Source organism: Bos javanicus, chromosome 8, assembly GCF_032452875.1.
Source record: "Bos javanicus breed banteng chromosome 8, ARS-OSU_banteng_1.0, whole genome shotgun sequence".
NCBI classification, from domain to species: domain Eukaryota; kingdom Metazoa; phylum Chordata; class Mammalia; order Artiodactyla; family Bovidae; genus Bos; species Bos javanicus.
Window position 1 is genome coordinate 81933783 of NC_083875.1, and position 27018 is coordinate 81960800.

At 40.4% G+C, this 27018-nt stretch overlaps 1 protein-coding gene across 9 annotated transcripts in view; it reads left to right on the forward strand.

The window, feature by feature from the left end:
* AOPEP (aminopeptidase O (putative)) overlaps nt 1–27018 on the forward strand; it is a 422559-nt gene that overhangs the window by 74485 nt on the left and 321056 nt on the right. For all 9 annotated transcript variants that reach the window (XM_061426105.1, XM_061426109.1, XM_061426102.1 and 6 more), the window contains one exon: nt 6680–6846. In XM_061426105.1, the coding sequence (XP_061282089.1) occupies nt 6680–6846 (167 nt within the window). The remainder of the gene's footprint in view (nt 1–6679; nt 6847–27018) is intronic.

Sequence of the window (27018 nt, forward strand, 5' to 3'; positions counted from 1 at the left end):
GCTAGATAAGAAGAAGACAATATCTTTTTGATTCTAGAGCCTCAGCATACTTTAGAAAAAAAAACTTTAAAAAATGGAAACCTTTATTCAAAGTTTATGTGTTTCCTGCATTTTTTCATTTCAGTGAATAAAATGTTATTTAAAATCAAAGCATTCTTTCTGGTAATTCATTCCTTTTCCCCTTTGGATCACTGAGATAGTTGTGGAACCAGCCAAGTGGTCTAGGAGATCTTGCTTAAGCTGATGACATCACTGAATGAGTTGAATGGAGGGGAAATCCAGTTAAATATAGGAAATTTATTTTAGAAGCAACAATTATTTGGTCATTGTTAAAAATATCTGACTAGGAAAATACATTATAACTTAAAATCATAATAAAATTAAAAATTTCCTTAATCACTATGATGTTGCTTTGTTTTAGATAAAGTCAGAATGATGTTGGCAAAATACTAAGGAGAGAATGATTTTTAAAAATTATATTTATTGTTCAGGTATTGGACCAAAGAAGATGTAGACCTTTGGAATATTTTTAGTTTAACATCAAAATCAGATGTTAATACATGTCCCCCTCACACACACATACAATAAAATAGTTTCATTTTTTTTGTATCTCACTATACAGTTTTAAAATTAAAAGAATGAACAGAAGATATTTTAGAAGCAATTTCAGGTCTAAAATGAACATTTCTGTAATTAATACCTTTTTTCTCCCCTATTTGCTTCAAGAAACCAATATAAAATTCATGAAAACTGAAGGGGAAATACACATTAATTCTATAATATCATTGTATAACTACAACAACAATCAAACAACAATAACAAGACATGAATAACCAAAATCAACAAAAAATAATAAATAAAAATGACCTATAACCAAAAGTGTAGAGAGTTGAAAAGAATCTAGAAGGTGAGAGCCAAGAGACCCAAGTACTCAAAAGGTAGGCTGCCAACTAGCTGTGTGACTTCAGACAAGTCATTTTACATCTCTGGAGCTTAATTTCCTCATGTGTAAAATGAGAAAATTCCATGAGAGGATCTCCAAATGTTTTCCATACATAAAATCCTATACCCATAAGGGGCTTCCAGATGAGAAGCACTGTCTTTGCCTTTACAAACAGCTCGCTAGCTTTGCACCCAAAACATCTCTGTTGAAGAAGAGGTGAGTTTCTGACTCAAAGCCCCTTTTAGTCCAGTCCATTTTGACTATACCAGAATCTATCCAAGTCAAACCAGTATTCTCGTTGTACTCATTATATATGTTCAGTATGATTGATGAGTATGATTGATGAGTCCTGGTTTTGGTGATCACACTGTGAAGAAGAATGATAATACAGAAGGGATGTGTGTGAGAGAGAGAGATTGTGTGTGTGGGAGGTGTGTGTATGTGTGTAGAGATGAGAGAGGAAGGTAAGGGGGCAGTTCTGGTTGACACTTCATGTTTTAGTAGTCTGGCTCTTGGTTTTTATGTCACAGAAAGCAAGAGGGTTGCTTACCTACAACGGAAACTAACTTAGGTTTAACGAGAACATGGAGCCATAAAAAAAGGTCAGGGGCAGGAAGGAGAACAGGAAAGAAGGAATCAGAGGAGTCCTGAAGACTTTGTAACTGGGAAGTTACAGAGAATCTGAAATATTCTGAAATATGAAGTATTTGAAAATCTGAAATATGACAGAATGTGAATCACCAACCTGTTGTATCTGTGGCCTCCTGGCCTCCAGTGACCAGATCAGTGCCTCAGTGCGGAAAAACATCGAATCAAGCCACACCACAGCAGCAGCGGGCTCGTCACCTCCCGTCTGTTGAAGCCACCTTCTCCCCAGTTGTTCATCTGTGATAATCAAGTCTCTGAAAATGGGTGATTTTTATGGAAAGTAGTATTTTAAAACTAAAAATAACTCCCTTTCACTCCAACTGCGAAAAGAAAAAATAAAGAAAATATATGGGTTGAGCCTATTCCCTACAAGTTGTAAAGATGGCTTCCCCTCAAAAAAGATAAGCAAACATATTTAGTTGACATCATAGTCCATTTCCATTTGGGCTGCTATAACAAAATACTGCAGAGAGAATGGTTTATAAACAACAGAACTTAATTTATCACAGTTCTGGAGGCTAAAAGGCTGAGATGAGGGTGCCAGAGTGGTCAGGTCCTGGTGAAGGCCCTCTTTTGTGTTGCTGTGACCTTACCTGGTGGAAGGGGCCAGGAAGCTCTGTCTAGCCTCTTTTATAAAGGCATCAATCTCATTCATGAGGGCTCCACCCTCATGACCTGAGCACCTCCCAATGACCCCACCTCCTAATACCAACACTTTGGACACTAAGATTGCAACATATGAATTTGGACAGACACATTCAGACCAGCAGCACAGTGTATCTCCTCTTCATTTGACTGTTCTGAGAATACACAAACATGTAATAAGAAGCTGAAATAATTGTTATTCTGACAGGTTCTTAGTTTAGTTCTTTAATGGCAACAAGCCATGGCCTGGCTGTCACCCCCTATCTTACCCTGTTTTCTTTCTCATTTTCAGTTGCTTTCTCCCATTCCCGCAACTCCTGTGCAGTTAATCTGGGCTCCCCAAGGGGTCTTCCATGTGGGTGGGTATCCCAGCGCATGTGGGATGAGCCCTGGTAGGAGAGTTTTCCTTTTCGTATTGGAAGGAATTGTTCAGTTGGGAAATAATGATGTTTATAAACATCAGAGAATTGCAGGCTTGTACCTAAACATCTATCCCATAGGCATTTTAGCAACATGGCCAAGGTGCAAGGCTGTGCGTGCTGAATAAACACAGCTGCATATATTTCAGTGATCACACATCCAGATAACTGCAGAGCATGTTTATAAATGCACATAGATTTTCATCCCCTCCTGGGACACAGTGGGTAGGGAAGAGGAAGGGTGGGGAATGTGTGTGTGTGACAAGAGTCATCACAGAGTATGATTTTTCAGACTCCATGAAGACCTCCTGTCCACCCATTCTCTACTTTCTGTCAGATGCCCAAAATTCCACCACTAGACTTTTACCCGGGGGTTAAAGATTTCATCCCTCTTAAAATGTAGTTACTTGACTTTAGATTGCTTTGGACATTTGCACCGTGATGTGCGACATGCATAGGCTTATCAGATTGTAAAAGCTCAAAAAGCCATCCGTTATAAAGTCACAGGCACTTGGTCTGGATGTATTGGGGAGGGAGGAGTGAGCTGAGAAAAAGAAGAAAAGACCAAGAAGGAAGTAGACTGAGCATGGAGAGAATGTACATTTTCAAGGAATTTTACCTAGGATTGTTTTCCTGTTTGTTTTTAAAATTTATTTCTGTTTCTTTTGGCCGCACTAGGTCTTTGTTGCTGCATGCCGGTTTTCTCTAGTTGGGGTGTGCGGGCTTTTCGTTGTAGTGATTTGGGTCACATAGGCCACCCCGATACAGTGTGGGAGGGGCCTCCACAGGGGTGTGAATACCTGGAGCAGGAGTCACTGGGGCCGTCTTGAGAGCTGGCTGCCTCAGGGAGGCCTTCCCTTTCTTCTCCTTCTGCAGTGAATCGCGGAGTCTTTCTGATCCGTCCTCTGCACTGTTTTCTCACATGTGCACCTGTGCACGCTAAGCCGCTTCAGTTGTGTCCGACTCTTTGTGACTGTAGCCCCCAGGCTCCTCTGTCCGTGGGATTCTTCAGGCAAGAATACTGGAATGAGTTGCAATGTCCTCCTCCATGGGATCTTCCCAACCTAGGGATCGAACCTGCGTCTTTTATGTCTCCTGCATTGGCAGGCGTATTCTTTACCACTGGCGCCACCTGGGAAGCACCTTCTCACATGTGACCTCATCTCAAATCTGATAGTTTCTTCTGGAAAGTGATATGGAGGCTGTGGAGGATGGCTTAGGGACCTCATACCTAAGGGCACAGGTGGAATGCATAATAATATGCCAGCAGGGCCTCCAACCCAAACTTACAGGGAGAAGAAAAGCAAATGTCCTGGCAAGCCAGTCTTTTGAGGAGAATTTGCTCCGTGTGCAGACAAGGGAAGAGCTGTAACACCAGAGTCACCCTAGGGAAGTGAGGTGCTGAGTGTAAAAGCAAGAGAGCACAGATAAAGCACAGATACTTTCCCGAACTACCCTAAGACTTAAAACCATAATATGGGGTCAGCTCCCCCTTCCCCTCCCCAGAGAAAGTCTTAGGCGATCTCTAGACAAGGGTCTCCCACTTCCCTGTGAGCACCACAAATAGGCTTATCTCCACAAGCCTGCTTAAATTGGAAGTGGATTCCAAGAGCTCATGAGCTGACAGACATTGTGGGGTCCGTTCTGCTTTATTAAGATATGAAGCCTTGATTCTCAGTGTCTGTCACTGTCAGAGGAAGAGTTATGCCTGCCGTTCAGCCAGGGGCAACATACTCTGTTTCCATTGACGATGCTTTTCTTCTTGGGATCCTTCTCTATGATGGACTTTTTGGGAAAAAAAAACAGGTGGAATTTTCAGAACTAGGCATGCCTTGACCCCACCTACCTGAGCTATTTGAGCTGCTACAGCATCCCCGACCAGGCACCTACAACCAGCAGCCCCAGCTAGAACGAGGTAGTTTTAGAGGGACTTCATCATTAGGTCCTCAACTGCCTGAAGTTAACTCAGGCTCAGTCAATTAACCAGGGTGGGAGCTCAGTACTCCCTGAAGTCAATGGGAGACCCTGGGCCTTCCATGAAGTTTTGCCTTTGTTCTTGGATCTGTGATTCTGGGACACAGCCATGGATTTTTGGACCAGAACAGACAGACAACTGAAGTCACATACCTGCCCCCTATCCCCATTTTGCATGCGACTCAGAGAGGTCAGGGATTTTTCCATAGCCATTTAATGAGCTGGTAACCCAGCCAGCAGAGTCAGACACGAGAGTGACTGAACTGAACTGAACTGAACCCAGCCAGTACTAGTCTTATGAATGTCTAGTCTTCTTTCTCTGCCTCTAATCATGGCATATACACTTCTAGAAGGTAGACTACCCGTTTGCTCTAAGGTCCATTTTCTGCTCTTATTATCTTCTCCCGATGACAAGGAACCTCATTTCCCAGGCTCCCTTGTCTTCTGACTTCCTGTTGGGTTTGGCCAATGCAGGGCATTGATGGAACACTTGAGAGCAGGAGTTAGCAAGCAATAAACAATTTCCTGGGCTTCTCTGGTGGCTTAGATGGTAAAGAATCTGCCTGCAAAGCAGGAGACCTGGGTTTGATCCCTGGATCAGGAAGATCCCCTGGAGAAGGGAATAGCTATCCACTCTAGTATTCTTGCCTAGAGACTGAGAGACTAACACACACACACACACACACACACACACACACACACATTTCCTCTCCTCTTTCTGCTTATTTTGGCATCTCTAGCAATGACTGGGTCTCCTTGGTCCCTGCACCCATCAGACATTCTCCACTGTGATTCTGGCTTCTGTCAAATGACTCCTGTTGCTGTAAGCTCAGAACACTCAGCAACAGCAGCTCCTCCAACCCATGGAGTCACAGCTCCTTACCACTGTGGCTAATCTCTGGGTTGCATCACTATCTGCTGTTTGGCTTCTCAGTACTTCTATTACTTCTAGGACCAATCCCCTAAATTAAATTACCTCTGTTTATTAAGACCTACAATGGTTTGTGTTTTCCTTCCCGGACCCTGACTGATGGAGTGGGGTCATCATTCTGTGTGTTCTTGCTCACTGTAAGAATACAGTAAATCTTCAGTCATAATAGTGTTAACTATTCTAAAAAGGAAAACCAGTTTATGAAAGAGAGGTAGCACTCCACTTTTATCATTTACTCCATAAATCAAGCTGATTAAAACTATATCATATTTGCCGTAACTCTTGAAAAACGAAAAGTGGAAACATTTTCCTAAGACCTCTTCCCAAGGGTCTGTCTGTGCCTTCTACTCAGTGGTGTTAAAAGAATAGATTTCTTTGATCTCAGAGATTTTTTTCCATTTCTCTTTGTGACTTATCATGGAAGGGATTATTCTTGGTGTGAGTAGGTTTGTATTTTTTAATTTTAGCAGAATGGGCCCCCATGTCATGCCATTGATTTCTTATACTTGCTTTGGTAACAACTCTGCCCTTGGCCTTCCCATCACAAACCTGGTTGTTGTGACCTACAGTCCTGTTTATGTGCCAACCCCTGTTCTTGGCCTCCGCACAAGGATTCCCACAAGGTTCCATTTGAAATGGTGGTTTCCAAGATTGGGGGTATCTGCCCGCCAGCATTGCATTTGAGACCACCAGCTTGTTTTTCCAAGTATTAATATCTCAGTATCACTAAACATATTTTCTTTTCCAGAATATTTTCCAAAAGTTTTGTAAGAATGTCTCTAAAACTTTTTTGTTTTGAAGGCCTAAGGGGAAGGGCAAGGTAATGTAAATTTTAACTTGGCAGACTAGTATTTAAAACTTTATCCAAAAAATATTTTTCCCCTTAGAAAAAAAACCTCTTTACATATTTAAGTAATTCATTTGGGAGAAATAACCACTCGGCTCTTCACATAGGCCTTGGCAGATGTCAGTTCAAGATGCTTTGAAACCAATCAACTACAAAGTCTCAGATATTTTCTCTTTGAAAGCTCAACTTAACATTTGCTACCATGGTGGTAAGGAAAGTGACAACTCATTTGAAAGATTCTCCCCCTTTGTTTCTTTGTCTTTCTTCTGCAGGCCATGTGTTTATACTGTGGGATCTCCCATAAACAACAGGGCCCTTTTTCCATGCCAGGAGCCACCCGTTGCCATGTCAACATGGCAGGCTACAGTTCGAGCAGCTGCATCCTTTGTTGTTCTAATGAGCGGGGAGAATTCTGCAAAGCCAACACAGCTTCAGGAAGGTACTGTACATGTGTTCTGTGCTTCTTTATGTATTGCACACATGTTGGACCCAGGAACCCAATACACAGGGTTTTTCTCCGCTTTAAAAGAGCTCCTTTATTAGCTGGGTTGGACTGAACATGATATAAAACATCCTGCCAGAGAAAATACCAGGGGATGGGGAAGGGCACTTGGGAGCCTGTGCATGGCATGTGGGGCCCTTCAATGCCAGAGTTATCAATTCTTAGATTATTAAGGCAGTTCCTTTCACCTGATGGTTTGTGGACCATAAGTGGGTGGTCTTGGTTGAAGACTTTCTGGACAGGCAAGTATGTCGTGGAAACACCATTACAGTTGAGTTGTTTGTGTTTTGGTCATGGAGCCTGTGCAGGGTTATTTATAATGCTGAGCAATAGTTCTCCTGTTGGCTGCCCACTGGAGTTGTCCTGGTATTGCTCTGTTCTTACTCTATTGGGCCATGAAATTTTGAGTCAAAGGTGTAGAAGAAAGATGCAAGGCAGGTACTAATGCATCATCAAGGTTTTCTCTGTGAATTTCCTACTTATTGCAGTAATTGACACTTTCAGTTGAGATCTGGAGCTTGTTGATGCCAGGTGAATTTTTTTGTAATTGTAATATTTCTTCATCTAAATATGGTGTCTCCTTCCACCATTTATTATAGAAACTTTAAAATTTACAAAAAGTAAAAGTAATAAAGTGAAAGAGGAGAGTGAAAAAGTTGGCTTAAACCTCAACATTCAGAAAATTAAGATCATGGCATCTGGTCCCATCACTTCATGGAAAATAGATGGGGAAACAGTGGAAACAGTGTCAGACTTTATTTTTTGGGCTCCAAAATCACTGCAGATGGTGATTGCAGCCATGAAATTAAAAGATGCTTACTCCTTGGAAGGAAAGTTATGACCAACCTAAACAGCATATTAAAAAGCAGAGACATTACTTTGCCAACAAAGATCCATCTAGTCAAGGCTATGGTTTTTCCAGTAGTCATGTATGGATGTGAGATTTGGACTGTGAAGAAAGCTGAGTGTCAAAGAATTGATGCTTTTGAAGTGTGGTGTTGGAGAAGACTCTTGAAAGTCCCATGGATGACAAGGAGATCCGACCAGTCCATCCTAAAGGAGATCAGTCCTGGGTGTTCAATGGAAGGACTGATGCTAAAGCTGAAACTCCAGTACTTTGGCCACCTCATGCGAAGAGTTGACTCATTTGAAAAGACCCTGATGCTGGGAGGGATTGGGGGCAGGAGGAGAAGGGGATGACAGAGGATGAGATGGCTGGATAGTATCACTGACTCGATGGACGTGGGCTTGGGTGAATTCCGGGAGTTGGTGATGGACAGGGAGGCCTGGTGTGCTGCAAAGAGTCGGACACGACTGAGCGACTGAACTGAACTGAAAAGTAATAAAATTAATTTTAAAGAAAATGTTTGCTAACATTTTGTAGTATTTCCTTCTGGTATTTAAAATCTATGTATATAGTATATATTGTCATTTCAAAATTGCCAGCAGAGCATATAGCAGTTTTCACTTACAGTATATCTTGTATGTCTTTCCAGACATTAGGTATTTTTTAAATTAATGATTTTAATGTCTGCATAATATTTTATGAGTATATTAGATTTTATTACATTTCCATATTACAGACAGTTGTATTGTTTCCAAGGTTTTTTCACATTACATAAAGTCACATTAAATTTCTGAGGAGACAGTTTGTATAAACTTAGAATTATTGAGTCAAAAGTTTTGAACCTGTTGAAGGCTGTTGATACTTATCTTAAGTTGTTTTTCAGAAAGGTTGTGACACTTTACATATCCGTCAGTAGTTATGAAGGCCCCCTCATCCTTGGAGTTTCACCCATCTGATAGGCAAGAGAAGGTTTCTTTTTAATTTGGATTACTTTGATTATCAATGAGCTTTCGTATGTCCTTAGCTGTTTTCATTTCCTATCTGTTAATTTCCTTTGCCCATTTGTATATTGAGATGTTAGTGATGTTTCCAAAAGTTTGTTTTGTCTTGTAGTTTGATTGGATCTTTGAAAAATAAAGTTATTGGGGCTTCCTGGTTAGTGACCACATGGAGACATGAGGAGAATAGTACCCCTGGAGAGGGCATGGAAGTTCCATGCTCTTTCTCACATACCTTGCCCTGTGCAGTTTTCCATCTGGCTGTTCCTGAGTTGACTTTCCACTGGTCATCAAACCCAGCAGACAAGTGCACAGGTCTGTTTCTTCAGGTCTTCATTTCGTTATGGAGGCTCTCGTGTTACGTAAAACTTCTATTACATAAATCTGTAATCTGTTCTCCCATTCAAAAAAAATAAAATGAGATAGAGATATAATCTCTTATATTTGTGTATTTTTTCTCAATTTTTGTATACTTTTTAATTTTATAGAGTATTTCTGATCTATACGACATTTTAATTTTTACATAGTCAGATATGTCAGGTTTCTCTTGGGAAGTCTTTCTTTACTCTAAAATTCACCTGTTTTATTCTAATATTTTAATCTAACTTTAATTTATTTTTTAGTAACTTCACTCTATAATCTGTTTGTAGTTTAATCTGGTCACTGTTGTGAAATAAGGACTGTTGTTGTTTAGTCACTAACTTATGTCTGCTCTTTGCAATCCCAGGGACTGTAGCCCTTTCTGTCCATTATTATGCCCACCTTTGCTTGAAATGTTCCCTTGGTATCTCTAATTTTCCTGAAGAGATCTCTAGTCTTTCCCATTCAATTGTTTTCCTCTATTTCTTTGCATTGATCACTGAGAAAGGCTTATCTGTTCTTGCTATTCTTTGGAATTCTGCATTCAAATAGAACTATCTTTCCTTTTCTCCTTTGTCTTTCACTTCTCTTCTTTTTTTTTTTTCACTTCTCTTCTTTTCACAGCTATTTGTAAGACTTCCTCAGACAACCATTTTGACTTTTTGCATTTCTTTTTCTTGGGGATGGTCTTGATCACTGCCTCCTGTACAACGTCATGAACCTCCGTCTACAGTTCTTCAGGCACTCTTTCTATCAGATCTAATTCGTTGAATCTATTTGCCACTTCCACTGTATAATCGTAAGGGACTTGATTTAGGTCATATCTGAATGGTCTCAACAGATAACAATTTTCAACAAAATGTGGAAAATTCTTAAAGAGATGGGAATAACAGACCAGCTGATCTGCTTCTTGAGAAATCTGTATGCAGGTCAGGAAGCAACAGTTGGAACTGGACAAGGAACAACAGACTGGTTCCAAATAGGGAAAGGAGTATGTCAAGGCTGTATATTGTCACCCTGCTTATTTAACATGTATGTAGAGTACATCATGAGAATCACTGGACTGGATGAAACACTAGCTGGAATCAAGATTATGGGGAGAAATATCAATAACTTCAGATATGCAGATGACACCACCTTTATGGCAGAAAGCAAAGAAGAACTAAAGAACCTCTTGATGAAAGTGAGAGAGTAGAGTGAAAAAGTTGGCTTAAAATGCAACATTCAGAAAACTAAGATCACGGCATCTGGTCCCATCACTTCATGGCAAATAGATGGGGAAATGATGGAAACAGTGACAGACTTTATTTTGGGGGGCTCCAAAATTACTGCAGATGCTGACTGTAGCCATGAAATTAAAAGACACTTGCTCCTTGGAAGAAAAGCTATGACCAACCTAGACAGCATATTAAAAAGCAGAGACATTACTTTGCCAACAAAGATCCGTCTAGTCAAGGCTATGGTTTTTCCAGTAGTCATGTATGGATGTGAGAGTTGGACTATATAAAGAAAGCTGAGAGCCAAAGAATTGATGCTTTTGAAGTGTGGTGTTGGAGAAGACTCTTGAGAATCCCTTGGACAGCAAGGAGATCCAACCAGTCCATCCTAAAGGAAATCTGTACTGAATATTCATTGGAAGGACTGATGCTGAAGCAGAAACTCCAATACTTTGGCCATGTGATGGGAAGAACTGACTCATTTGAAAAGATCCTGATGCTGGAAAAGATTGAAGGTGGGAGAAGGGGATGACAGAGAGTGAGATGGTTGGATGGCATCACCAACTCAATGGACATGAGTTTGAGTAAATTCTGGGAGTTGGTGATGGACAAGGAAACCTGGGATGCTGCAGTCCATGGGATCGCAAAGAGTTGGACATGAATGAATGACTGAACTGAACTGAACTGAACTGGACTGTAGCCCACCAGGCTCCTCTGTCCATGGAATTCTCCAGGCAAGAATCCTGGAGTGAGTTGCTATTTCCTTCTCCAGAAACAAGGACTAAACATTTTTATTTTCAAATATAAAACCAGTTATCCAAGATCACTTAATGAATCTTTTCTGATTGTGATGTCTTTTTCATCATAAATTAGATTTACACATGTAACAAAGTTTTCAATGAATGTTTACTTTATTCTCAAAGTCAAAACAAAACAAATTATACATCTAAAAATTTAATTAAAAAAAAATAAGTCATATTTACATGGTTCATTTACAAATAAGCAAAGGATAAAAAGAAATTTTATGATGTCTTCTTTTTACTTCTAATTCCCAACTACCCAATAACTCTTCCCCAAGGCAACAAGGTCACCAGCTTCCTTTATATAGTATATTTTTTCCTCTTCTGTTGCACAAAACATAACATGCTGTACACATTTTTGTGTAATGATCTGCCCTTTAGAATAACCTGTTCTTATAGACAATTTCCAGAGAAGACAATGGCAAGCCCCTCCAGTACTCTTGCCTAGAAAATCCCATGGACGGAGGAGCCTGGTAGGCTGCAGTCCATGGGGTCGCTAAGAGTCGGACATGACTGAGCGCCTTCGCTTTTACTTTTCACTTTCACACATTGGAGGAGGAAATGGCAACCCACTCCAGTGTTCTTGCCTGGAGAATCCGAGGGACAGGGAAGCCTGGTGGGTTGCCATCTATGAGGTCTCACAGAGTCAGACATGACTGAAGCGACTTAGCAGCAGCAGCAGCAGCATAGACAATTTCATATCTGACCATAAAGAGCTTCCTCATTATTTTTAGTACTATAGAGTGTTCCATAAATGGATGTTCACAATTCAGTTAAGCAAAAGCTCTTGACTTTATTCTATATTATATAAGGAATTTAATGGTCATTTCTGGGTTAGGAAGATCCCTTGGAGAGGGGATTGGCTACCCACTCTGATATTTTTACCTGGAGAAGTCCATGGACAGAGGAGCCAGGCAGGCTACAGTCCATGGGTTCACAGAGGTGGACATGATTGAGCAACTAACACTTTTCACTTACTTCTGTCAATTTCCCTCACCCACATTCTCTGGTTTTAATTAATATAATTTGGAATTTTTGGCTCATATTATCTATATATTTTGTTTTTATTTTAAACCTTCTCAAGGAATTATAATCACTATTGTACATTTTTATCCAGTTTCAAATTATATTTGCAGTAAGTATTCAGACTTTCCTTACTCTTGATCTTTTAAGTTTGACTCATCTCTTAGTCAACTGGGAAATGGCTATAGTATTTTTTTCCCCAGAATGGTGGCTATTGGTATATTTTATGATCCAGACAATTGTACTCATTTTGCATGCTAGTAAGGTTATGCTCAAAATCTTTCATGTTCAGCTTCAACAGTACATGAACTGAGAACTTCCAGATGTACAAGCTAGATTTAGAAAATGCAGAGGAACTAGAGATCAAATTGCCAACATCTGTTGGCTCATAGAGACAGCAAGTAAATACCAGAAAAACATCTACTTCTGTTTCATTGACTATGCTAAAGCCTTTGACTGTGTGGGTCACAACAAACTGGAAAATTCTTAAAGAGATGGGAATGCCAAACCACCTTACCTGTCCAAGAAACCTGTATGCAGGTCAAGAAGCAATAGTTAGAACCAGACATGGAGCAATGGACTGGTTCCAAACTGCGAAAGGAGTATGTCAAGGCTGTATATTGTCACCCTGCTTATCTAATTTATATGCAGAGTACATCATGCGAAATGCCAGGCTGGATGAATCACAGGCTGGAATCAAGATTGCGGGGAGAAATATCGAGAACCTCAGATAGGCAGGTGATACCACTCTAATAGCAGAAAGTGAAAAGAAACTAAAGAGCCTCTTGATGAGGGTGCAAGAAGAGAGTGGGAAAGCTGGCTTAAAACTCAGCATTCAAAAAACTAAGATCATGACATCTGGTCCCATCACTTCATGGCAAATAGAGGGGGAAAAAGTGGAGGCAGTAACAGATTTTTTTATCTTCAGTTCCAAAAACACAAAATCAGTCACTGTGGATGGTGAATGCAACCATGAAGTTAAAGATGTTTGCTGTTTGCAATGAAAGCTATGACAAACTTAGATAGTGTATTAAAAAACAAAGACATCACTTTACTGGCAAAGGCCATATAGTCAAAGCTATGGTTTTTCCAGTAGTCATGTGTGGATATGAGAATTGGACCATAAAGAAGGCTGAGCCCTGAAGAATTCATGCTTTTGAATTGTGCTGGAGAAGACTTTTGAGATTCTCCTGGACAACAAGAAGATCAAACCAGTCAATCCTAAAGGAAATCAACCCAAATATTCATTGAAAGAACTGATGCTGAAGCTTAATCTCCAATACTTTGGCCACCTGATGCGAAGAGCCAACTCATCAGAAAAGACCCTCATGCTGGGAAAGACTGAAGGCAAAGGGAGAAGAGAGTGGCAGAGGATGAAGTAGTTGGATAGTATCACCAGCTCAATGGACATGAATTTGAGCAAACTCCATGAGATAGTGAAGGACAGGGAAGACTGGCATGCTGCAGTCCGTGGGGTCACAAAGAGCTGGACACAACTTAGTGACTGACGGACAACAAATGTATTTAATCAGTACCCCTATGAAGATATGGAACATTTCCATTACCTAGAAATCCCCTTGTGCCTTTGCCATCCCTACTTGAGTGATTCCTCCCTAACCCCACTCCAGTCAACTGCTGATCTTATCTCCATGTCTATAAATTAGTTTTGGCTCTCCTAAATATTCTTGTAAATTGAGTCATTCATGTGTACTCTTTTGTGTCTGGCTTCTTTCACTTGACATGGTTGTGAAACAGACCCACATTGTTGTGAGTATCAATAGGTATTCTTTTTAAAAAGTTGATGAGTAATAATCCATTGTATGAGTAAACTAGTTTGTTTATCCACTCACCTGTTAATGGACATTTGAATTTGTCATGTACATTATGAAAAGTATTCTGTGAATATTTCTGTGTAAGTCTTTTTGTGGACAAAGGTTTTAATTTCTCGAGGGTAAATACCTAAGAGTGGAATTGCTGGATCATATAAATATATTTTAACTTTGCATCTGGCAAACTATTTCCAAGTGATTCAGTTATTTTGCATTCCACCAGCAGTTTCTGAGAGTCCAATAGCTGTGCATCTTTGCATACACTGGATGTTGTTGATCCCTTTAATTTTAGCTCTAAACTGGGGTGAAATACTGTCCTGTGGTTTTAGTTTGCATTACTCTGATAACTAATAATGGTGAGCAACTTTCATGCAATTATTGTATATGCCTTTAAAAAGTGTCTCTTCCAAGACATTTTGTTGTTTTTTTTGTTAGATTATGAGAATTTATAATTTTATATATTTGATATTCTTTATATATTTGATATTCTAGCCTTTAGTCAGATATGTGTCACAAGTGTATTCTCCTAGACCGTATGGTTTGCCTTTTCATTTTTGATTTACCCTTTATACCACTGATTTTCCATAAAGACATTTTATTCTTTAGTAATTCTGTTATAGATTGTTACTATAATAATCTTTGCAGCTCTTCCTTAAGCTTTTTTTGGTTACTTTGTTGTCTTTTGATCTCACTCTGTTGTACTGTTTGAGCTAGCTGTCTTCTCACAGCTTTTTCTTTCAGTTCTATCAGTTTATTGCCACCAGCCCGTCTCCCTCCACCCTCATGCACAAGTGCTCAATCATGTAACCCCATGGACTGCAGCCCGCCAGGCTCCTCTGTTCATGGACTTTTCCAGGCAAGAATACTGGAGTGGATTGCCAGTTCCTTCTTCAGGCTTCTCATGGCTTTTTATCTTTTTTTCGTAGAAGTTATATCTTCATATCATAATTGGATGCCAATATTCCAAACTTGTTTTCCTTCCAGTAGTAAATTCATTTCTGAAGTGTGTTCTTCTTCTGAGTCCTTAGAACAATATTTACTTTTACCTTTATTCTGCAGTATTTTTGCCCCATCATGCTCTTGGGTGCATCATGCTCTTGGGTGCACCTCTCTGGGGTGTTTCAACAGACAGGATAAGGTCTGTGGACTTCCCTTAGCTCCATTCACTGTCCACTTCTGTGCTACCCGAAATCCCCTCGCTGTTCAACAGATGACAGGTTAGTTATGCACATAGCCCCTCTTGTGAATTGTCTAGTGAAGTTCTTTGGGACTTACACAGCATCTTTTTTTTAACCTCCCTGCTTGTTTCCCTGGCTTGCTAAATTGAGTAAATTCACCACTGTACAGAGGTCTCAAGCAGGCATCGATACCTGGGCTCCTCCAGCCTCCATTTCTGGCTTACTTGTGATGATGACTAACTACATTTCCCAAGATGCAATGCTGGGAGTTGCATCTCCCAACTCCCATCTCAACAAGCCTACATACTTTCTCATTCCATGATTGGGCCTTTGCAGTTCAGATGTAAAAGCTGTGTTTGGCACTGTTTCTCAAATTTGAGCATTATTTTACTTTTCAGAGGGAAAAAATTCTTCGGATTCACCAGGGTTGACTTAAGTTATTTGTGTTAGAATAATATTTTAAAAACTATAAATGTAAGCTTGTAACTCTTATACATCTGTCATGTCAAAATAAAATATAAATTAAATACAGACCAAACTATTAAATCATTAAAATTCAAATGAACAACTTCAATTTAATGTAAAGATTATTATTTTGCTGAAATGAAAATGTTCCCTACAACATGTATGTGGTGCTGACAGCTCCGTGAAGGTTCTTTGAGGTCGTTGTTTCTGTTCTGCCCTGAGCCATGTGGTGATCTTCTTCTCCACCACTTTTCTTCCATATGCTGTAAAGCTTTTGCTTACACAGCATGCTCTGATGTCATTTAGCCTTTACCCACCAAAAGCATCATTCTTATGTTCTGTTCTCATTATCACTCAGTAATTAAAGCAGTGCTACATGTCTGTGTGGAATCATATACACTACTGCAGATGTGAACTCTGAAATTGTTTGGCAGGACTCCTTTCTATCTGGATAATCCAGCCCACTGGCCAGATCCAGCCTACTGCCTGTTTTTATAAATAAAGTTTTATTGGAATACAGCCATTGTCTATGGCTGCTTTGGTGCTGCAATCAGTATCGGTATCAGTTCAGTCGCTCAGTCGTGTCTGACTCTTGATGACCCCATGAACTGCAGCAGGCCAGGCCTCCCTATCGATCGCCAACTCCCAGAGTTTACCCAAACTCATGTCCATTGAGTTGGTGATGTCACCTGACCATCTCATCCTCTGTTGTCCCTTTCTCCTCCTGCCTTCAATCTTTCCCAGCATCAGGGTCTTTTCAAATGAGTCAGCTCTTTGCATCAGGTGGCCAAAATATTGGAGTTTCAGCTTCAACATCAGTCTTTCCATTGAACACCCAGGACTGATCTCCTTTAGGATGGACTGGTTGGATGTCCTTGCAGTCCAAGGGACTCTCAAGAGTCTTCTCCAACACCACAGTTCAAAAGCATCAATTCTTTGGCACTCAGCTTTCTTTATAGTCCAACTCTCACATCCATACATGACTACCGGAAAAACCATAGCCTAGACTAGATGGACCTTTGTTGACAAAGTAATGTCTCTGCTTTTTAAAATGCTGTCTAGGTTGGTGATAACTTTCCTTCCAAGGAGTAAGCGTCTTTTAATTCCATGGCTGCAGTCACCATCTGCAGTGATTTTGGAGCCCAGAAAAATAAAGTCAGCCACTGTTTCCACTGTTTCCCCGTCTATTTGCCATTAAGTGATGGGACCAGATGCCATGATGTTAGTTTTCTGAATGTTGAGCTTTAAGCCAACTTTTTCACTCTCCTCTTTCACTTTCATCAAGAGGCTTTTGAGTTCCTCTTCACTTTCTGCCATAAGGGTGGTGTCAGCTGCATATCTGAGGTTATTGATATTTAAGGCAATGGCACCCCACTCCAGTACTCTTGCCTGGAAAATCCCATGGATGGAGGAGCCTGGTAGGCTGCAGTCCATGGGGTCGCTAAGAGTCGGACATGACTGAGCGACTTCACTTTCACTTTTCACTTTCATGCATTGGAGAAGGAAATGGCAACCCACTTCAGTATTCTTGCCTGGAGAATCCCAGGGACAGAGGAGCCTAGTGGGCTGCCATCTATGGGGTCGCACAGAGTCCGACACGACTGAAGCGACTTAGCAGCAGTAGCAGCAGCAGCAGCAATCTTGATTCCAGCTTGTGCTTCATCCAGCCTGGCATTTCACATGATGTAGTCTGCATATAAGTTAAATAAGCAGGTGACAATATACAGCCTTGATGTACTCCTTTTCCTATTTGGAACCAGTCTGTTGTTCCATGTCCAGTTCTAACTGTTGCTTCCTGACCTGCATACAAATTTCTCAAGAGGCAGATCAGGTGGTCTGGTATTCCCATCTCTTTCAGAATTTTCCACAGTTTATTGTGATCCACACAGTCAAAGGCTTTGGCATAGTCGATAAAGCAGAAATAGATGTTTTTCTGGAACTCTCTTGTTTTTTCAATGATCCAGCGAATGTTGGCAATTTGATCTCTGGTTCCTCTGCCTTTTCTCAAACCAACTTGAACATCTGGAAGTTCATTGTTAACATATTGCTGAAGCCTGGCTTGGAGAATTTTGAGCATTACAGGGCCTATACAGTCTAAAATATTTAGTAACTAGCCCTTTACAGAAAAAAGTCTTCTGACCCTTTCAATATCTATTTGAAAGTTATCATCAAAAATTAAAACAAGAGTTGACTTTTAACATTTTCTATGAAAATGTTAAATACCACCAAGAATTTATCTGTGGATTTTTTTTTTCAGAATTACTAATCAGGGCAAAGTTATAATAAAGTAAATGCTAATTGGGATTTGCTTATGTACAACTTACACCTTATGTGATACCTCAGAGTAGACTTTTCCAGTTCAAACTGAGGGAGGATTTAGCTAGACCAGAAGAAAGAACTTTCGGCATCATACTGCATGCCTCGTGCAGCCCAGCAGCTGGGGTTTATCAGAGGACAGCCAGGCAAGTACGGTCGCAACACCCTCTGCCCCAAATGGCTGTTCTGAGGATGGAATAATATCTCCAAATGTGTCTGTACTCCTTGGAGAAAAAGGATATGTGGACACAAGATGCTATTACTTCCTTTCCAAGTCATGTTTTCTAGATTGGTGGATTGGTCTCATAGGACCTCCATTCTGTTGTGCACAATGCCCTTTAAAACAATGAGCTATCCTTGAAAACATGAGCGGCAAAACCCAACCCGCAAGTCACAGTTTCCATCACAGCAACACGTCAACCTGATTAGTACATTTGCCAGGCATCAGCTGATTTCCCGAAAGAAGCAAAGCACCTGGGAGCAGCACAGTGTAATGAGGCAGATAACAGTGCCCGAAATGATAACAACCCTTGGGCAGAGGACGGAAATCAGATGACGGACCTCTGAGTTCTTAGTACATGGGGGAAATCGTTCCTCCTGGCGGTTTTAAAGAAGAAGGCCGATGGTTTAGAGGGTAGTGTGATGACTGTCATAAGAATTTTAGTAGCCGAGAAGTCACTATCCTTTTTCTCAAGAAGGCTAAGTTAAAACCATAGATTTAGTTTGACTCGTTTGGCTCCTTTATTGTATAACTTGCTCAGCATAATGTCATTTGGGCAGACAGAAATGTTAGCCTGTGTATTATTGTCAGCCTGCATTCCCTGCCGAAATGTAGCTAAACAATTAAGCTCAGAGACCCAATGCCCAGTACAGTGTTTTGTATATAACAGGTACTCAATACCTATTTGTTGAATAAATGTGTTCTCTGTAATCAGACAGATGTAATAGGTTCATGGAAGAAGCATTCAAAATCACTATTGATAGTAACAAAAATGATTTCAGGGTCATTCCTTTAGTTTTGCTTCTGATTGAAGTTTATAACTTTTCCCCAGGTTCAGTATATTTTAAAAGGGGGAAAAAATGGTGTAGTACATTCTAATTTCCTCCTGCTTGGTAATTTTGTTGTTGTTAATTTAATTTTGTTTTATTTTTGCAGGGTCTACTTCCTAGGAAATTAAAACACACACACACACACACACACACTCCAGTTATATTTTTCATGGGAAGCCATAAGTAAAGGAATAAGACTGACTGACTGAAACTTCTTCCAACTGTAGGAGAAAAAGCATATGAACAAGTGAAAGACATTTGAAAAAAAAACTATATGTACCCTCGCTTAAGATGTGATTTCATTTTTCTGTGCAAAAGTAGGAGACTGTAGACATTACTTCATCCTGGGCAAAATGCTGCTTTCTGGTGTGCCCAATAGACCAGCTCCCTGACATTCTCTCTCTTGATTTTGTGTGGGAAATTCCAGGGAAAAGCCAAGATTTCAGGGTCCAGACCCCTCCCCCCCACCCCCCGCCATGTGCCATTGAAAGCTAACTTTTCTTTCCTTTTGATGGCTCAAAATGAGCAACACTACTATTTAGACTGCTCCCACAGTATGAGACCAAGAATTACATATGAGGAAATGGTGAATTAAAAGACATTTAGAAATGGTTATGATTAAGTGTTTTCACAAAGAGAGAATGCAAAGTAGAGAGAGCTCCTTGTTTCTCGAACTGAGGAAACTTTATTCTGGGCCCGTATGCACATGTGTGTTTCAAGGGGTAGGAGTACAGAGTGAACACATCTTTTCTCTTTAGAAAGCTGCTGCTGAGTGAGGACTGTGTTCTGCTCTGTTACATCCCCCATAAGGTCCCACATAATGCCCTGCACTTTCTAAACATCAGTTCATTCTTTTGTTTGTGACTTGCTTTTTGACTAGTTCTTGCTTGCCCTCCTAGTATTGCACTTACCGTATTTGACACACAGGGAAGTCATCGTGATTTCTTTTAGATGATCATGATTCCCGCAGGCTTGTGTCTTGTTGCTATGAATTTTTGTCTTAGGCTTGACACTCATGAATTTTCTCATGTCAGTAAAGTACTAAAGCACACTCGTGACCCTCTGGCACAGAATGATTTGGTGACCAGTTTGCCCGTCCACCTTGTATTTAAGTTTAAGGAGAACTAGGTTATCCATCAGAGAAGGCAATGGCACCCCACTCCAGTACTCTTGCCTGGAAAATCCCACGGATGGAGGAGCCTGGTGGGCTTCAGTCCATGGGTCGCTAAGAGTCGACTGAGCGACTTCACTTTCACTTTTCAATTGCATGCATTGGAGAAGGAAATGGCAACCCACTCCAGTGTTCTTGCCTGGAGAATCCCAGGGACAGGGGAGCCTGGTGGGCTGCCGTCTATGGGGTCGCACCGAGTTGGACACGACTTAAGCGACTTAGTAGCAGCAGCAGCTTATCCACACAGGTCAGAGTGCGGGTGACACTTGGCATGACAAGCCTGGTGAAACGTATTCCTTTAGGTATTCCATTAGCCACGAGGGAAAACCTCAGAACCAGTGGCGGTGCTTGCGTTCTGGGTTCAGTAGGTGGCGCTCTTCTACCTGGTTCACGGGAATGATCTTGAAGGTCATTCTCTCCTGGGTCTCCTGTGCCATAGGCGGTACCATGTTGCCAGGAAAGGAAACCTGAAGCCTTGCCGGGTGGCATCAGTGCCTGAGAAGCGGGTGGCATGATCTGGCGTATGGCCCTGGTCAGGCAGTGCTGGTTGCATACCAGCCGAGGGCGTCTTACTGTCTCCTTTGTTCTGGTGCCAGTTCCCGCCCTTGAGCAACAGCGGAAAAGAACTAACGAAAGACAGTCACGCCATGGGTATTCAGGAGGGTGGCTCTAGCTCATAAAACCAGAACGTGTAGACTCAGCATCTCAAAAGTAGTGAAAGGAAAAAAAGCTGGGGTTTGCCGAAAGCCTCCAGAGAAAGAAGCCAAAAGAGGAAGAGCAACCAAAACTGGGAGCTTTACCTACTTTGTTATGTATCTATTATATTTATTATAGTAAATATATAAAACTATGTAATAGGAACTTTAAATGTAGTGTATCTATGTATACTTATAAGTTCATACTCGTATATTATGTGTTCCTATACATACCATCAAGCATTTTAAACTTGTAATACAAAGAAGAGACACGTGGAGTAGTTCTGGCAGGAAGTTCTGAAATTAAGAATAGTGGGTAGAGAAAGAAACAAGCTTGAGGTAGGAAAGAAGCAGGTGCTACAGATGAATTGAGTAAAGAAATATGATATGTAAATAAAAGCATGTATCAATTTGATGTTTCCAAATGCTTCATGCTGTTTGTCTAACTTAAAGTGGAAAAGTTTAAAAGATAAAGGAAAAGCTTTTAATAGGGAGAATTTAAGTGCCTGTTTTAATTTTCAGTGAAACGATAGCTCTTTAAGAACAAGTAATTTGGTGAATGCATAACTCTGCAAACATAAATCGTCAGCTTTTGCCTCTGTGGAAGCAGAGTGTTTGTGTGTGGTGTAACTGTGGCTTTGGTGTGTATTGAGTGAGTATATCCAGGACTCTTAAGAATAGTACACTGATGTTCCATAGATTTTGTATTTAATTTACTATTAGTAGGCATGCTTGATGTGTAGAAATAACTAAAGTATCTTGATTTTTTCCCTGAATTTGTTTTCTTTTTGTAAGGACAATTTCTTCAAATAATTAGCAAAGTATTTCACAGGTTTAGCGTTAAAAAGTTCTCTCTCCTCCTGTGAACGAAATACTCCATCATGTTCTTCCTTTTTTCCTCCCCACTTTTCTTACCCTAAAAGAATCTTCAAAACCATTCATAGGACAGTTTTTTAGAATAGTATATGAAGGAAATAATTGAGGTAATTTCCAGTTATAAGTATAATTTTCAAAGCTTACAATTTGAAAAATTACCCATCTCAAATTCTTATCATAAGAAAGTCATCTTTAAGGAAAATTTCAGTCCTGAATTGAAGGTAAATGTTTACTTGTATCTTGTAGCTGCTGCTAGCACAATTCTAAGAACAGTATCTGATATATCTGGCTTACTAGTGAGACAATTAAAGGATAAGGATTTGAGAGGGCATAGCAGCTTGCAAGAACTTTTCGAGGAGGCCCAGGAGGGAGGTGGGCTGGGTGGCTGCTCAAGCCTGCACAGTTAGGTGCACCACTTCCTCTGGGCTCCTTCATATGGGCCCCCTCCCTGGGCGTCTTACTGATGAATCCCCTCCTGGCCGTGAAATCATCCAGTGGTGTGATGGGCTTCTGGCCTCTGCAGAGGAAAAACTCGGGGTGAATTCAAGTACAGCATGTTCTCTTTGTTTTGCAGCTGGTGTAGTGAGGGAGACTAGGGCAAGTGGATTGAATCAAAAAGGAAAATGAAGGCATTCACTGTCTATTTCATCGAGGATGGCTCATTTCAAGTAAACACCATTTAAATAGTCTCCAAATGGCCCATTCTATATGAAGTCATACAGGATGCCCCCTTTGGGCTGTCATTCTCCTTTAAATGGATCGCTTTGTGTGCACAGTGTTTTAATGCCATTCAACCTTAAACCCCATCTGTGGGCCTCATCAGGCCACAGGCTTCAGTGCACATGTGGCAGCCATACCTTCGACATTCTTAGTCTCTGCCGCCAGAAAGTCAGCCCAAGCAACAGGGGGAGGCAGCTGTAAAGACGACAGCAGTTAACATTTCTTCAGCACTTACTATGCACCAGTTACTATGCCTAGAGATTTCTGTATGTGAGGTACAGACTATGATTATTCCTTTGTTACAGATGAGGAAACTGACGCATGGAGATATTAAGCAATATGCCCAAACTGGTAAGTGTGGATTGGAGAATTGAACCTTTGCAATCAGATTCCAGAGCTAGAACTCAGTCTGTGGACATTTTTAAGAGAAATAAACTCTTGTCAATTCTCTTTCCAAAGTAGGCTTATCCCAAACAATAGATAATCCAGAAATTATTTCTCTTTGTCTTTGGAATGCATGCTCTGCTTTTTGGAGCAGTATTCCCCTTGTTATTTGCATTTTTTTTTTCTTTGCAGTATGGTTTGAAAGTGAGGTCAGGTATTTCCCGAGCAGCTACCTCCCCATGGCAGTGGGTGGTCGTCATGCAAGACTGGACTCAGTGGAATAATCCATGAGCAGACAACCCAAGAGACAGTTTTCTACCAAATGAGGTTACTAGACCTTCCCTCATAGTAATGAACTAGTGAGAGCCTCCCCATGAACCCCACTGAAGCATTCTGTTGTTGCAGCACCAGCTCCAGATTTACTCAGGGTTGTGCAAAAAGCCCATGACTGGACCTTTGGGAAGCTTCTGAGAAGAGTCCAACTAGGGTCTTTTTGAGAAGAGGGTTCCTGGCCAGTTCTTATGTGGCCCAGACTAGTTATCTGCCCCTGTTTGACGGTAGCTTGGTAGCCTAGAAAACTTTTTTGCTTTAAAAGCCTGAAATGTAAAACAGTTTCTTCCATATGAGTTCCACTAAGTAGAGGAAACTAAAAATAATAATAATAACAAGCTTTGAGGTCTGTATAGGAGACAGTCATCTTGAACATTTAAAATATGGGTTTGGGGGATGTTCCCAACACATTTCCCCCTCAAGTCCTTTTCTTTCTGTTACTTAACTTCCCAGAAGACTGTGGAGAGACCATGCGAGACCGAAAACACTGTCACTGGACTGACTCAGGTTCTGTTATCACTTTCTCTACCTCACTCCCAAACTCTAGGTCATCTTAAGGTTTCTGACTTTTTAAAACTGCTAATCTCATTCCAGCCCTCTGCCACACCCCTCTGTGGCTTCCTGTGCCCTCCCGACATCACCGTGAAGGTACAGACATCCTCATGAAGATGCTGGGACGTGATGAGATTGGGCACTCTGTGGATTCTCCATGACCCTCTGCAGGCATCTAACAGATACTCTTACTCCATCAGCAGTGTTCTCTCTGAAAGCAGTTTCAGTTTCTGCTATTTCCATGTCTCATCTTGTCCATGTACTAAATGGATGGTACAGGAACCAGAAGGACAGCAAAAAAACCAATTGAAAAGTTCCATGCAGAACATAGGGAGAAAGCCTATTGTGTATAGTATTCATTCTTTCCCCTGGAGGCTTCATTGAGATATAATTGACATGTAACATTATGTAAGTTTAAGATGATCAATGTGATGGTTTGATATATGTATATACTGTGAAATGATTATTAAATAAGGTCATATGGTTATATAGTGTGTTTATGTGTGGTGAGGACTTTTAAGATTTACTCTCTTATGCAATTTTCAGATGTACAATATTGTTAACTATAGTCACCATGTGGTACCTCACATCCTCAGAACTTACTTATAACTAGAGGCTTGCACCCCTTGAGCACCTTCAGCCTTTCTCTCTCCCAACTGTCCTCCACCCACCACCACTGCTGCTGCTGCTGCTAAGTCGCTTCAGTTGTGTCCGACTCTGTGCGACCCCATGGACGGCAGCCCGCCAGGCTCCCCGTCCCTGGGATTCTCCAGGCAAGGACACCGGAGTGGGTTGCCATTTCCTTCTCCAGTGCATGAAAGTGAAAGGTGAAAGTGAAGTCGCTCAGTTGTGTCCGACTCTTAGCAACCCCATGGACTACAGCCTACCAGGCTCCTCCGTCCATGGGATTTTCCAAGCAAGAGTACTGGAGTGGGGTGCCATTGCCTTCTCCGCCACCACTAGCAGCCACCAATCTACTTTCTACTTCTATTAATATTTTTTTTCTGTTAGATTCTACACGTAAGTGAGATCATACAGTATTTGTCTTCTCCTGGCTTATTTTACTTAGCATAATGCAATCAAGGTATATCCATGTTGTTGCAAATGGCAGGATTTTTTTTTTTTATGAATGAATAATATTCTGCATGTTTGTGTGTCTGTGTATCACATTTTCTCTATCCATGTATCTACCATTTGGGGCTTAGGATGTTTCCCTATCTTGGCTATTGGCTATTCTGAATAATTCTGTAATGAACATGGGGAGCAGATATCTTTGAGAGAGTGATTTCATTTCCTTCAGGTATATACCCAGAGGTGACATTGCTGGATCATGAGGAATTCTATTTTTAAAAAAAAATTTTTAGGAACCTCCATAATGTTGTCCATAGTGGCCACACCATTTTATATTCCCCTCAGCATTGCACAAGGGTTCCTTTTTCTCCACATCTTCGCCAGCACTTATCTCTTGGCTTTTTGGAAATAGTTATTCTAATAGGTGAGGTGATACCTCGCTGTGGTTTTGATTTGCATTTACCTGATGATTGGTGATGTTGAGTACCTTTTTGTCTACTTCTTGGCTATTTGAGTTACTTCTTTGGAAAAATGTCTATTTAGGTCTTTTACCCATTTTAAAAGTAGGGTTAGATGTCTTCTTGCTGTTGTGTTGCATGAGTTCCTTGCATATTTCAGATATTAACTCCTTATCAGATATGTGGTTTGCAAATACTTTTTCTCATTCAGTAGATTTCCTTCTCATTCCACTCATGATTTCTTTTGCTATATACAAAATTTTTAGCTTGATGTAGTTCCTCCTATTTCTTTTTGCTCTTGATCTTATATCAAAAAATCATTACCAATGTTTTATTCTTAAAGGATTTCTTAGTAGAATAGTGCCTACTCCTTATTGCAAAATTGCCTCTTCTGAGTTATATTTTATCATTTTAACAGTATCTCAGAACCAAAAATGTTGTTCTTTTTCTGACAAGATTCTCTTTTAATTGACCAGTTGTGTTATTTAAAAAATTTTTTTAAATGCACATATTTAAAGACTCAAATAGTTCAACTGGGCTTATTATACTCCCTTCCCAAAATAGCAGTCCTCAGTACTTCCAGCATATTTTTCTTACTTCAGAAGTTATCTTCTTTTTTATTTGATTATTTGATACTTATCTTCATAATATTCAGTAAGATGCTCGATTGTTCAGCATTGGTTTTCACACTATGGCAGATAGGGTTTTGGTACTCTTCCCCTCCCTCTACCCACTCCATCACACACATGCTCCCTTCCCAAAACTTTATCTTCACAATATAATTAATAGCATAACTTTGATTAGATCAATATTCATCACATATTGTTATATCTATGTTTGCTAGTGCAACTTTGATTATATTATTATTTCTGTATTACATGCTAGTTTTTCATGGAATTAATAATAGCCTTATTGTCTGTTCTCTTTTGCTTGGTTTTCTATGTATTTGCCAACCCCAAGATTCTTTGAAAGTTGTTTAAATCTTTACAGATGCTCAGATACATCAGATTTTCTCTCAGTTTCATCTTCCTGAAGCAGTCTCTCCTGGGACCATATACTCTGCCTTGCGGGGCACGTTACACTCTCTGCTGGTGCACAGCTGGTTCCTGGGAATGCCCTTCTCCATTATTCCACAGGTTCCCTTTGTGTCTCTCTTATGTTGGATCATCTATGTTCCTCTTACTGGTTTACTACCTCCTTCAGAGGCATAATTTGCATACTCTAGTAGCTTCCAGAAAACAGAATGTGTGGGAGGCAATTTAAAAAAAAAAAACTTTACATGTCTGAAAATGTCCTTATTGTAAGTGATTTTTGTTTTCTCTCTCTTTTGGGAAGCTTGTAAGATCTTGCCTTTATCCTCAGGGTTCTAAATTTCATAACGATGTATCATAATGTAGGTGGACTTGTTCCGGGTGTTCTGGATATTGTGTGCCCTTTCAGTCTGAAAACTCATGGTCCCTTAAATTTGGGGAAATTTTCTCAAATTTTTTAACCTACAGTTTTCTTCCTTCTATTTTCTCTGATGTCTTTTTCTGGAGCTTCTGTTACTTGGATATTAGATTGTCTTCTTTTATTTCTGGGGAAATTTCAGCTTTATATTCTGTCTCACTCCTATTATTGGGTTTTTCTTTCCTTCTCTCATGTTTTTTTAATTCTCTGTCAACTCCTCTTTTTTTCATCTTATACTGTTCTTGTTTCAGCAGTGCAATAAATTCTCTGAACTTTCAGTATGTACCTGTTTGGTGTTTTTTGAAGTTTTCTTCTCCTAG